This window comes from Oncorhynchus mykiss, chromosome 16 (assembly GCF_057628025.1).
Source record: "Oncorhynchus mykiss isolate SJ-2025 chromosome 16, ASM5762802v1, whole genome shotgun sequence".
NCBI classification, from domain to species: Eukaryota; Metazoa; Chordata; class Actinopteri; order Salmoniformes; family Salmonidae; genus Oncorhynchus; species Oncorhynchus mykiss.
This window is the reverse complement of record NC_143037.1, coordinates 76,051,236-76,064,994: the sequence shown is the minus strand read 5'-3', so window position 1 is coordinate 76,064,994 and position 13,759 is coordinate 76,051,236. Positions and strand designations below refer to the sequence as shown.

The 13,759-nt window shown below is 48.4% G+C and overlaps 1 protein-coding gene across 14 annotated transcripts in view; it reads right to left on the bottom strand.

Moving 5' to 3' along the window:
• Positions 1–13,759, bottom strand: part of LOC110491178 (arginine-glutamic acid dipeptide repeats protein) — a 323,796-nt gene that overhangs the window by 108,039 nt on the left and 201,998 nt on the right. For all 14 annotated transcript variants that reach the window (XM_036947767.2, XM_090203963.1, XM_090203965.1 and 11 more), the window contains 2 exons: positions 8,737–8,842; positions 5,205–5,301 (listed from right to left, as the gene is read on the bottom strand). In XM_036947767.2, the coding sequence (XP_036803662.2) occupies positions 5,205–5,301; positions 8,737–8,842 (203 nt within the window). The remainder of the gene's footprint in view (positions 1–5,204; positions 5,302–8,736; positions 8,843–13,759) is intronic.

The window sequence follows — 13,759 nt, the reverse complement described above, 5'->3', positions numbered from 1 at the left end:
ATCCTCCCCTTCTCTTTACAACAGGACTGTGGTCTGTGATTAATCAACACAGACACATCAGAGACAGATCCTCCTCTTCTCTTTATAACAGGACTGTGGTCTGTGATTAATCAACACAGACACATCAGAGACAGATCCTCCCCTTCTCTATATAACAGGACTGTGGTCTGTGATTAATCAACACAGACACATCAGAGACAGATCCTCCCCTTCTCTTTATAACAGGACTGTGGGGAACAGACTTCTATTCCAGTTCAGTAACAGATCTACTGGAGGAACAGACTTCTATTCCAGTTCAGTAACAGATCTACTGGAGGAGCAGACTTCTATTCCAGTTCAGTAACAGATCTACTGGAGGAGCAGACTTCTATTCCAGCCCAGTAATATATCTACTGGAGGAGCAGACTTCTATTCCAGCCCAGTAATATATCTACTGGAGGAACAGACTTCTATTCCAGCCCAGTAATAGATCTACTGGAGGAACAGACTTCTATTCCAGCCCAGTAATAGATCTACTGGAGGAACAGACTTCTATTCCAGCCCAGTAATAGATCTACTGGAGGAACAGACTTCTATTCCAGCCCAGTAACATATCTCCTGGAGGAGCAGACTTCTATTCCAGTTCAGTAACAGATCTACTGGGGGAGCAGACTTCTATTCCAGCCCAGTAACAGATCTACTGGGGGAACAGACTTCTATTCCAGCCCAGTAATAGATCTACTGGAGGAACAGACTTCTATTCCAGCCCAGTAACATATCTCCTGGAGGAGCAGACTTCTATTCCAGTTCAGTAACAGATCTACTGGAGGAACAGACTTCTATTCCAGCCCAGTAACAGATCTACTGGAGGAGCAGACTTCTATTTCAGCCCAGTAATATATCTACTGGAGGAACAGACTTCTATTCCAGCCCAGTAATAGATCTACTGGAGGAACAGACTTCTATTCCAGCCCAGTAACAGATCTACTGGAGGAGCAGACTTCTATTCCAGCCCAGTAACAGATCTACTGGAGGAGCAGACTTCTATTCCAGCCCAGTAACAGATCTACGGGAGGAACAGACTTCTATTCCAGCCCAGTAACATATCTACTGGAGGAACAGACTTCTATTCCAGCCCAGTAACATATCTACTGGAGGAACAGACTTCTATTCCAGCCCAGTAACATATCTACGGGAGGAACAGACTTCTATTCCAGCCCAGTAACATATCTACTGGAGGAACAGACTTCTATTCCAGCCCAGTAACATATCTACGGGAGGAACAGACTTCTATTCCAGCCCAGTAACATATCTACTGGAGGAACAGACTTCTATTCCAGCCCAGTAACATATCTACGGGAGGAACAGACTTCTATTCCAGCCCAGTAACATATCTACTGGAGGAACAGACTTCTATTCCAGCCCAGTAACATATCTACTGGAGGAACATACTTCTATTCCAGCCCAGTAACAGATCTACGGGAGGAACAGACTTCTATTCCAGCCCAGTAACATATCTACTGGAGGAACAGACTTCTATTCCAGCCCAGTAACATATCTACTGGAGGAACAGACTTCTATTCCAGCCCAGTAACATATCTACTGGAGGAACATACTACTATTCCAGCCCAGTAACATATCTACTGGAGGAACAGACTTCTATTCCAGCCCAGTAACATATCTACTGGAGGAACAGACTTCTATTCCAGCCCAGTAACATATCTACTGGAGGAACAGACTTCTATTCCAGCCCAGTAACATATCTACTGGAGGAACAGACTTCTATTCCAGCCCAGTAACATATCTACTGGAGGAACAGACTTCTATTCCAGCCCAGTAACATATCTACTGGAGGAACAGACTTCTATTCCAGCCCAGTAACATATCTACTGGAGGAACAGACTTCTATTCCAGCCCAGTAATAGATCTACTGGAGGAACAGACTTCTATTCCAGCCCAGTAACATATCTACTGGAGGAACAGACTTCTATTCCAGCCCAGTAACATATCTACTGGAGGAACAGACTTCTATTCCAGCCCAGTAACATATCTACTGGAGGAACATACTACTATTCCAGCCCAGTAACAGATCTACTGGAGGAGCAGACTTCTATTCCAGCCCAGTAACATATCTACTGGAGGAACAGACTTCTATTCCAGCCCAGTAACATATCTACTGGAGGAACAGACTTCTATTCCAGCCCAGTAACAGATCTACTGGAGGAACATACTACTATTCCAGCCCAGTAACAGATCTACTGGAGGAACATACTACTATTCCAGCCCAGTAACAGCACACTTGACTATCAACTCATTAGGTTTGAATCAAGTTGAATCAGGTGTGATGGGTTGGCGTGCTCCTATTGTAATAGGTTTAGACAGTGTGTGTGTGTGTGTGACTTTTAAACTGTATTTGTTGTTGTTGTTTACAACATAGGTACACATATAACCCATGGTATACAACGATGTTCCCTTGTCCTCTTGGGACATTCGTCTGCAGACAGGGTTTCAGAGCTCTCAAGTATCTGAGGACAGAAAACAACAACAATTAAAAAAAAAAAACAGGCTAAGTCATACTCAAATTAGACAGCACTGAATATTACATTGTTATCGCTGTCTATTCTCGTAGTTTTCCCTCGCTAGGGGACTGGAACTGGAGAATTGTAAAGGTACCAGCCCTACCGAGAGCTGCCTACTCTGACACCCGGAGATGCTAATCATTTCACCCTCCTCCATGGCTGCTAGCTAGCTAGCTACCTATCTACAAATGCATTTAGAGATTGTGTTTTTAATTTACATATGATACATACATCAATATATTTATCTAACTAATATGAAGTTAGCTAGCTGGTGATATTTAATTCGCAGTATGTACAGTTAGCTAGCTAGCTAACATTACGTTAAAAGCGCATTTGCGTTAGCCTGCACACTAACGTTACGTTACTATAGCATGCTAGCTAACACTACATAGTTTAGCATTTTCACAACACATTTACTTACTTGACTAGTTTCTCCCACACTGCCTCCATTTCCTGGGTCCTTAGAGAAAAACTATGAGCCCTGTGCCGGGAGGTTTCCGGTGGTAGCAGAACGCAGCCGGCCGATTGGACGACACGGGGAAAACAATGTTACGACACACTGACTCCTCCAACTGCTGTGGTTGCTAGGTGATTTCTGCCAGAACTGCAGCCTCTCTAGTAGAGGTGATGTATTCAACAGCTGGCGTAGACTAATGAAATGCGAGGCAGCAGGTATTAAATGTAGGTGTGTGTGTGTGTGTGTGTGTGTGTGTGTGTGTGTGTGTGTGTGTGTGTGTGTGTGTGTGTGTGTGTGTGTGTGTGTGTGTGTGAGTGAGAGAGAGAGAGTCACATGAGCACAGAGGTGCCAGTTTAAGTTTGTTATGATGGATGAAGTTGAGACTACGGAGCACACAAGCACCAGCTGAAGTCATCATCCCTCCCTCCTTCATCCATCCTGCACACCCGCCAAGAGATGACACACGGAGACAGAGATAGAGAGACACACACACACACACACACACACACACACACACCTTGAGACAACATCACATTACATCCCCCAGTGTGTGGGTGTGTGTCTGTCTAGCTGTGTGTCTGGGCCCATCATCACAATAACAGACATCACAGAGGTCAGTGTGTGTGTGTGTGTGTGTGTGTGTGTGTGTGTGTGTGTGTGTGTGTGTGTGTGTGTGTGTAAAGCAGGCAGCATTACATTACAGCATCACGCTGGAATTCCCTGTCTGCGTACATCAAAAGCTCCTATAATAAGTCATATCAAAGAGCTGCTCTGTGTGTGTTCCTGTGTGTGTGTGTGTTCCTGTGTGTGTGTGTGTTTCTGTGTGTGTGTGTGTTTCTGTGTGTGTGTGTTCCTGTGTGTGTGTGTTTCTGTGTGTGTGTGTGTTTCTGTGTGTGTGTGTGTTTCTGTGTGTGTGTGTGTGTGTGTGTGTTTCGGTGTGTGTGTGTGTGTGTTTCGGTGTGTGTGTGTGTGTTTCGGTGTGTGTGTTTCTGTGTGTGTGTGTGTGTGTGTTCCTGTGTGTGTGTGTGTTACTGTGTGTGTGTGTTCCTGTGTGTGTGTGTGTGTTCCGAAGAACTGGCTGCTAATTTAGCCTGAAATCACTGGTTTCTCTGAGACGTGGCTCAGAGAGAGAGCTGCCACACTTTCACAGATGGTTTGCGTCTGTGCGTGTCTGTCTGTCTTTGTGCTTGTGTGTGTATGCGTGCGGGGATGAGGAACAGAGGGACGGAGGGGGAGAGAATCACATGAGCAGGGAGAAAGACTATCTGGTTTTAGACAGAGAATCACATGAGCAGGGAGAAAGACTATCTGGTTTTAGACAGAGACAATCACCTTGCCTAGTCCTCCTTTCCTGGTGTTGAGCAAGCAGAGTTAGAGATGGCTATCAGCTTAGTGTTGCTAGGTGCTGTGTGGGGTCAAAGGTTAGAGACTGATGACTATCAGCTTAATGTTGCTAGGTGCTGTTTGGGGTCATAGGTTAGAGCCTGATGACTATCAGCTTAATGTTGCTAGGTGCTGTTTGGGGTCATAGGTTAGAGACTGATGACTATCAGCTTAATGTTGCTAGGTGCTGTTTGGGGTCATAGGTTAGAGCCTGATGACTATCAGCTTAATGTTGCTAGGTGCTGTGTGGGGTCAAAGGTTAGAGTTGTGGGTTCTAGGTTAGCGCTGCGGGTTCTCGGTTAGCGCTGCGGGTTCTCGGTTAGCGCTGCGGGTTCTAGGTTAGAGCTGTTGGTTCTAGGTTAGAGCTGTGGGTTCTAGGTTAGAGCTGTGGGTTCTAGGTTAGAGCTGTGGGTTCTAGGTTAGAGCTGTGGGTTCTAGGTTAGAGCTGTTGATTCTAGGTTAGAGCTGTGGGTTCTAGGTTAGAGCTGCGGGTTCTCGGTTAGTGCTGCGGGTTCTCGGTTAGCGCTGCGAGTTCTAGGTTAGAGCTGTGGGTTCTAGGTTAGAGCTGTGGGTTCTAGGTTAGAGCTGCGGGTTCTAGGTTAGAGCTCTGAATTATATAGGTCACAGTGTCTGTTCTAGGATTATAAACCTTTCTTTCATCTCTGTAGTCGACTGTCCCCCTAAAGGAACTAAACTGATACAGTACCATTCCACAAAGGCTGCAAGTAGCAAGGTCATGAACTTCAGTACTTTCCTTGAACTTGTTTAGAGTTGGTCTCTCTCTCTGAGTGTGTGTGTTGTCTCACCTGAGGGCAGCAGCATGGTATGTGTCCACATAGTCGGAGATGAAGAGTTCTCTGCCCCTGACCACTGGGTCTGTGATGACCAGCTCCCGGCCAGAATCTGAGGAGGGAAGAGAAAACAGTCAGAGGATGTAAAGGAGAAGAGGAGAGAAGAGGGGGATGAGGAGCAGGAGAGAGGAGGAGCAGGAGAGAGGACGAGAAGAGAGAGGAGAGAGAAAAGGAAGAGAGGAGGACATGGAGCAGGAGGATGAGAGAGGAGGAGGAGCAGGAGAAAGAGAGAGGAGGAGGAGCAGGAGAAAGAGAGAGGAGGAGGAGCAGGAGAAAGAGAGGAGGAGGAGCAGGAGAAAGGAGAGCAGCGACAGGGAGAGAGGATGAGAGAGGACGAGAGAGGAGGAGGAGGATGAGAGATGAGGAGGAGGATGAAAGAGGAGGAGGACAAGAACAAGGAGCAGGAGGAGGATGAGAGAGGAGGAGGAGCAGGAGAGAGAGGAGGAGGAGCAGGAGAAAGAGAGAGGAGGAGGAGCAGGAGAAAGAGAGAGGAGGAGGAGCAGGAGAAAGGAGAGCAGCGACAGGGAGAGAGGATGAGAGAGGATGAGAGAGGAGGAGGAGGATGAGAGATGAGGAGGAGGATGAAAGAGGAGGAGGACAAGGACAAGGAGCAGGAGGAGGATGAGAGAGGAGGAGGAGCAGGAGAAAGGAGAACAGGGACAGGGAGAGAGGATAGAGTCAGGGTCATGTTTTGGCTGTAGCAGACAGAGTGAACACTATTTCAACATGTTTGGGTGGATGAGAATTGCTGCAAGTAATCAGGTAGTCAGTATTCAGGTAGTCAGACAGAATAAAAGGTGGAGCAGACAGGGTGTGTGTGCGTGTGTGTGTGACGGGCCACTTGTGCTGATGGCTGGGTAGTTTGTGTTCAAGGGCCCATTACAGTGCAGGTTATTTGCACTTGATGGTCCAGACATTCGCTGTCTGGCCTACAAGGTGTGTGTTACCAAGGAAACAGAGCTAATACGACTGGTTCGGTACAGTGTGTGTGTGTGTGTGTGTGTGTGTGTGTGCGCGCGTCCCGCTGGCCTGTAATCGGCTGGTCTGAAGGAGTGCCGTTACCTTGGCAACACAGCGAATGACTGGTTCAGACCAGTGTTCTGTTTGACATGTCAATCACAGCCAATAACTACATATCATGTCCGTTACAGTCAACTGTATAGTGTATTGTGTGTGTGTGTGTGTGTGTGTGTGTGCAGACATGATGCAAGAGTGTGTATTTTGGTGTGTGTGTGTGTCAGGGTTTCCGTTTCCATTTACAACTGCGACCTGGCCAAGATAAAGCAAAGCAGTGCGACAAAAACAACAACACAGAGTTATAAACAAACATACAGTCAATAACACAATAGAAAAATCGATTTACAGTGTGTGCAAATGTAGAAGAGCAGGGAGGTAAAGGCAATAAATAGGTCCTAGAGGCAAAATAATTACAATTTAGCATTAACACTGGAGTGATAGATGTGCAGATATGGATGTACAAGTAGAGATACTGGGATGCAAAATAGCAACTATAAATAAATAACAATATGGGGATGAGGTAGTTGGGTGTGCTATTTACAGATGGGCTGAGTACAGGTACAGTGATTGGTAAGCTGCTCTAACAGCTGATGCTTAAAGTTAGAGAGGGATATTTTCCTGCTGGAGCGCGTGCTACAGGTGGGTGCTGATATGGTGACCAGTGAGCTGAGATAAGGCGGGGCTTTACCTAGCAGAGACTTGTAGATGACCTGGAGCCAGAGGGTTTGGTGACGAATATGTAGCGAGGGCCAGCCAACGAGAGCATACAGGCCGCAGTGGTGGGTAGTATATAGCAGTTTGGGTCTAGAGTGTCACCCCCTTTGAAGAGGGGGATGACCGTGGCAGATTTCCAATCTTTGGGGAATCTCAGACGATACTAAAGAGAGGTTGAACAGGCTAGTAATAGGGGTTGCAACAATTTCGGCAGATAATTATAGAAAGAGAGGGTTCAGATTGTCTAGCCCGGCTGATTTGTAGGGGTCCAGATTTTGCAGCTCTTTCAGAACATCAGCTGTCTGGATTTGGGTGGCGGGGGGGATTTGGGAAAGTTGCTGCAAGGGGTGCAGAGCTGTTGGCCGGGGTAGCCAGGTGGAAAGCATGGCCATTGAAATTCTAAATTATAGTGGATTTATTGGTGGTGACAGTGTTTCCTATCTTCAGTGCAGTGGGCAGCTGGGAGGAGGTGCTCTTATTCTCCATGGCCTTTGCAGTGTCCCAGAACTTTTTTGAGTTTGTGCTACATAGTTTATCAACATTGTACTCATTGCTTTTTAACATTTTTATTTTTCTGTAGCCTAGGCGTACTGGTTGTATGAATTTGGAATCTATCGTCCCACAACTGTCCCAGAGTCTGTTTGGAACAGGCCATTTCCATTTTGACAAGTTAACCAATAGAATTGACAGCCTAAACTGTTCTACTACGGTATAGATGACATAGACTTGTGATTTTGCGAGAGGCTGCGTGCTCCTCAAACAGTGGTTGATGCATGGAGTGAAATATCTGGAGTAGCCTATCTAGCATGACTGAAAAGCGAACAGGCGCTTCCCCAAATTGAAACCGACTTGCCTCATATGCATAGACTAGTGATGTAGCGGTTTGTTACTCTTCTTATTGGCTGAGGAACAGGGGCAGCTATTCTAACGTCTTCAAACTGTGGATCTGAATTCGGTAAGAAGGACACGTGGCGTCGCATCCTCCACTTGCATGTTCTGTTAATATAAAGTGATTTCTGTCATTCTGAGCACCGTGGGTGGACTCCCCTGAGCACTGTGGGTGGACCCCCCCTGAGCACCGTGGGTGGACGCCCCTGAGCACCGTGGGTGGACTCCCCTGAGCACTGTGGGTGGACTCCCCTGAGCACTGTGGGTGGACTCCCCTGAGCACTGTGGGTGGACCCCCCCTGAGCACCGTGGGTGGACGCCCCTGAGCACCGTGGGTGGACTCCCCTGAGCACTGTGGGTGGACTCCCCTGAGCACTGTGGGTGGACTCCCCTGAGCACCGTGGGTGGACGCCCCTGAGCACCGTGGGTGGACGCCCCCTGAGCACCGTGGGTGGACTCCACTGAGCACCGTGGGTGGACTCCCCTGAGCACCGTGGGTGGACTCCACTGAGCACCGTGGGTGGACTCCACTGAGCACCGTGGGTGGACCCCCCCTGAGCACCGTAGGTGGACTCCACTGAGCACCGTGGGTGGACGCCCCTGAGCACCGTGGGTGGACTCCCCTGAGCACTGTGGGTGGACTCCCCTGAGCACTGTGGGTGGACGCCCCTGAGCACCGTGGGTGGACGCCCCTGAGCACCGTGGGTGGACTCCCCTGAGCACCGTGGGTGGACTCCCCTGAGCACCGTGGGTGGACTCCTTAAATCGCGTTACGCACCCAAATGAGTACATTTGTCATATGTCTGGCGCCACATTTTCCCGAACGGAAACCCTGGTGTGTGTGTTTGTACGAGTCTCTCACACTCACCGTTCTCATTGTTGCGGTCCTGCACCAGGTGTTGGTAGACTGAGTCAGGGACCTCTGACTGACGATAATACCATTTAACACTGAGTAACAGATGGTCTCGTTTACTCTGTGAGAGAGAGAGAGAGAGAGAGACAGAGAGAGAGAGAGAGAGAGAGAGAGAGAGAGAGACAGAGACAGAGAGAGCGACCGAGAGAGAGAGAGAGAGAGAGAGTGAGAGAGAGAGTGAGAGAGAAAGAGAGAAAGAAAGAGGGCGAGAGAGAAAGAAAGAGAGAGGGAGAGAGAGAAAGAAAGAAAGAAAGAAAGAGAGAAAGAGACAGAAAGAGAGAGAGAGAACAAATTTAGAAAAAACAGGCTCCAATAAAATAAACAGACAGTTGTTTGTTAACAGCGTCACGCATTGATGTGTTGGCAGACAGGCATAGAGAATATCACCCTATGCCCTACATAGTGCACTACTTTTGACCAGAGCCCCCATGGTCCCTAGTCTAAAGTAGTGCACTGCATAGGGAATAGGGTGCCATGTGGGATAAAGTTCACCGAGCCGTGCTGCCGCTGCTTTCTGCTTGTTATCCTGCCCTAGTCGCTCAGCCGGCTGCTGCCAAAAAGCCCACAGTGAAACCAGCTCAATTAAAAAGGGACTGGAGAGCATTTAGCTGCTTTAATGAAGTCCACAGATCAGATATTAGAAGCCTCCAGGTGTAGAAGTCGGTGGGAAAGGACTGGCAAAGTTACTGAGCTATATTCCTCTTCAAATAAACTTCTACTTGCTATCTCAAACCTAACGTAATAATTCAACCAATCAGAGTGCCAAAACAACAATCTAGAAAACCCTACATGGGGCAAATCCTTAGTGACATGCCACCCACTGGTCATCTGTGGTACTACAGCTCCCACCCTCAACTGCAGTACCACTAGATCGCCACTGAGCAGCAGCACTGAGTCACAGAGAGAGCTTCCGGAGGCTTGAATAAAGGGAGTACAAGCCTGGCCAGGCCAGGGAGAAGGACGAAAAGGGCACAACACTGTTTTCATTCCCCAACATTAAACATTTATTGTGCCTTCACACGAGCCCAACTGACCGTCGAGAGGTTTTAAAAGAACATTAAAGAGACCACAGCTAGGAGCGATGCTACTACACACACAAATACAAACACACTCACACACAGTCCTTTGGGAGAAGCCAGATATCACAGCCATATTTATAAACAGGGCTAGCCCACAGAACCACCATTGAGAGGGAGGGAGAGGGGAGAAATAGAGGGAGGGAGAAGGGTAGAAAGAGAGGGAGGGAGAGAGGGAGGGAGAAGGGGAGCGTTAGAGGGAAGGATTAGGGTAGAGAGAGGGGGAGGGAGAAGGGTAGAGAGAGGGGGAGGGAGAAGGGTAGAGAGAGGGGGAGGGAGAAGGGTAGAAAGAGAGAGAGAGAGAGGGAGGGAGGGAGGCAGAAGGAGAGGGAGGGAGGCAGAAGGAGAGGGAGGGAGGCATAAGGGGAGGGAGAGAGGGAGGCAGGAGGGGAGGGAGAGAGGGAGGCAGGAGGGGAGGGAGAGAGGGAGGCAGGAGGGGAGGGAGAGAGGGAGAGAGGGAGGCAGAAGGGGAGGGAGAAGGGTAGAGAGAGAGGGAGGGAGAAGGGTAGAGAGAGAGGGAGGGAGAAGGGTAGAGAGAGAGGGAGGGAGAAGGGTAGAGAGAGAGGGAGGGAGAAGGGTAGAGAGAGGGAGGGAGAAGGGTAGGGAGGGAGGGAGAAGGGTAGGGAGGGAGGCAGAAGGGGAGGGAGGCAGAAGGGGAGGGGGGAGGGAGGCAGAAGGGGAGGGGGGAGGGAGGCAGAAGGGGAGGGGGGGGGGGGCAGAAGGGGAGGGAGGGAGACAGAAGAGGAGGGACAGGAAGAAGGGAAGGGAGGGAGGCAGAAGGGTAGAGGGGAGGTAGAGGGAGGCAGAAGGGTAGAGGGGGGGGTAGAGGGAGCTCAATGTGTGAAGGAGCGTGAGGTCAGTGCGTAACGGAGCGTGAGGTCAGTGCGTGACGGAGCGTGAGATCAGTGCGTGACGGAGCGTGAGGTCAGTGCGTGATGGAGCGTGAGGTCAGTGCGTAACAGAGCGTGAGGTCAGTGCGTAACAGAGCGTGAGGTCCGTGCGTGACGGAGCGTGAGGTCCGTGCGTGACGGAGCGTGAGGTCAGTGTGAAGACATTTCAAGTCTGTTGAGTGTGGTCTTCAGTTGAGTAATTTTTAAATTTATTTTTATTTCACCTTTAATTAACCAGGTAGGCAAGTTGAGAACAAGTTCTCATTTACAACTGCGACCTGGCCAAGATAAAGCAAAGCAGTTTGACACATACAACAACAACAGAGTTACTCATGGAATTAACAAACATACAATACACAATACAGTAGAAAAAGTCTATATACAGTGTGTATAAATGAGGTAGGATAAGGGAGGTAAGGCAATAAATAGGCCAAAGTAATTCATATTTAGCAATTAAACACTGGAATGGTAGATGTGCAGAAGATGAATGTGCAAGTAGAGATACTGGGGTGCAAAGGAGTAAGAAAAATAAATAAATACAGTATGGGGATGAGGTAGTTGGATGGGTTATTTACAGATGGGCTATGTATGACAGCTGGTGCTTAAAGCTAGTGAGGGAGATATGAGTCTCTTCTAGCTTCAGTGATGTTTGCAGTTCATTCCAGTCATTGGCAACAGAGAACTGGAAGGAGAGGCAGCCAAAGGAAGAATTGGCTTTGGGGGTGACCATATAACCTGCTGGAGTACGTGCTACAGGTGGGAGCTGCTATGGTGACCAGTGAGCTGAGATAAGGCAGGGTATTACCTAGCAGAGACTTGTAGATGACCTGGAGCCAGTGGGTTTGGCGACGAATATGTAGCGAGGGTCAGCCAACGAGAGCATACAGGCCGCAGTGGTGGGTAGTATATGGGGCTTTGGACGGATGGCACTGTGATAGACTGCATTCAATTTTCTGAGTAGGGTATTGGAGGCTGTTTTGTAAATTACATCGCCAAAGTTGAGGATCAGTAGGATGGTCAGTTTTACGAGGGTATGTTTGGCAGCATGAGTGAAGGATGCTTTGTTGATGCGAAATAAGATGCCGATTCTAGATTTAATGTTGGATTGGAGATGATCAATGTGAGTCTGGAAGGATAGTTTACAGTCTAACCAGACACCTAACCAGACACACTTATTTGTAGTTGTCCACCTATTCTAAGTCAGAGCCGTCCAGAGTAGTGATGCTGGACGGGCGGGCAGGTGCGGGCAGCAATCGGTTGAAGAGCATGCATTTAAAAGCAGTTGGAGGCCACGGAAGGAGAGTTATATGGCATTGAAGCTCGTCTGGAGGTTAGTTAACACAGTGTCCAAATAAGGGCCAGAAGTATACAGAATGGTGTTGTCTGCGTAGAGGTGGATCAGAAAATCATCAGCAGCAAAAGCGACATCATTGATGTATACAGAGAAGAGAGTCGGCCCGAGAATTGAACCCTGTGTCACCCCCATAGAGACTGCCAGACAACAGGCCCTCTGATTTGACACACTGAACTCTATCTGAGAAGTAGTTGGTGAACCAGGCGAGGCAATCATTTGAGAAACCAAGGCTGTTGAATCTGCCGATAAGAATGTGGTGATTGACAGAGTCGAAAGCCTTGGCCAGGTCGATGAATACGGCTGCACAGTATTGTCTCTGATCGATGGCAGTTATGATGTCGTTTAGGACCTGGAGCGTGGCTGAGGTCCACCAATGACCAGCTCTGAAACCAGATTGCATAGCGGAGAAGGTACGGTGGGATTCGAAATGGTCGGTGATCTGTTTGTTAACTTGACTTTTGAAGACCTTAGAAGGGCAGGGCAGGATAGATATAGGTATGTAGCAGTTTGGATCTAGAGTGTCACCCCCTTTGAAGAGGGGGATGACCGCGGCAGATTTCCAATCTTTGGGAATCTCAGACGATACTAAAGAGAGGTTGAACAGGCTAGTAATAGGGGTTGCAACAATTTCAGCAGATAATTATAGAAAGAGAGGGTTCAGATTGTCTAGCCCGGCTGATTTGTAGGGGTCCAGATTTTGCAGCTCTTTCAAAACATCAGCTATCTGGAGAAATGGGAGAGGCTCGGGCGAGTTGCTGTGGGGGGTGCAGGGCTGTTGACCGGGGCAGGGGTAGCCAGGTGGAAAGCATGGCCAGAATAATGCTTATTGAAATTCTCAATTATAGTGGATTTATCGGTGGTGACAGAGTTTCCTAGCCTCAGTGCAGTGGGCAGCTGGGAGGAGGTGCTCTTATTCTCCATGGACTTTGCAGTGTTCCAGAACTTTTTTGTGTTTGTGCTGCAGGATGCAAATTTCAGTTTGAAAAAGCTAGCCTTAGCTGTCCTAACTGCCTGTGTATATTGGTTCCTAACTTCCCTGAAAAGTTGCATATCGCGGGGGCTATTCGATGCTAATGCAGAACACCACAGGATGTTTTTGTGCTGGTCAAGGGCAGTCAAGTCTGGGGTGAACCAAGGGCTATATCTGTTCTTAGTTCTACATTTTTTGAAGGGGTCATGCTTATTTAAGATGGTGAGGAAGGCACTTTCAAAGAATAACCAGGCATCCTCTACTGACGGGATGAGGTTAATATCCTACCAGGATACCCCGGCCAGGTCAATTAGAAAGGCCTGCTCGCTGAAGTGTTTTAGGGAGCGTTTGACAGTGATGAGGGGTGGTCGTTTGACTGCAGACCCATTATGGATGCAGGCAATGAGGCAGTGATCGCTGAGATCAAGGTTGAAGACAGCAGAGGTGTATTTGGAGAGCAAGTTGGTTAGGATGATATCTATGAGGGTGCCCGTGTTTACGGATTTGGGGTTGTACCTGGTGGGTTCATTGATAATTTGTGTGAGATTGAGGGCATCTATCTTAGATTGTAGGATGGCTGGGGTGTTAAGCATGTTCCAGTTTAGGTCACCTAGCAGCACGAACTCTGAAGATAGATGGGGGCAATCAATTCACATATGGTGTCCAGGGCAGAGCTGGGGGCAGAGGG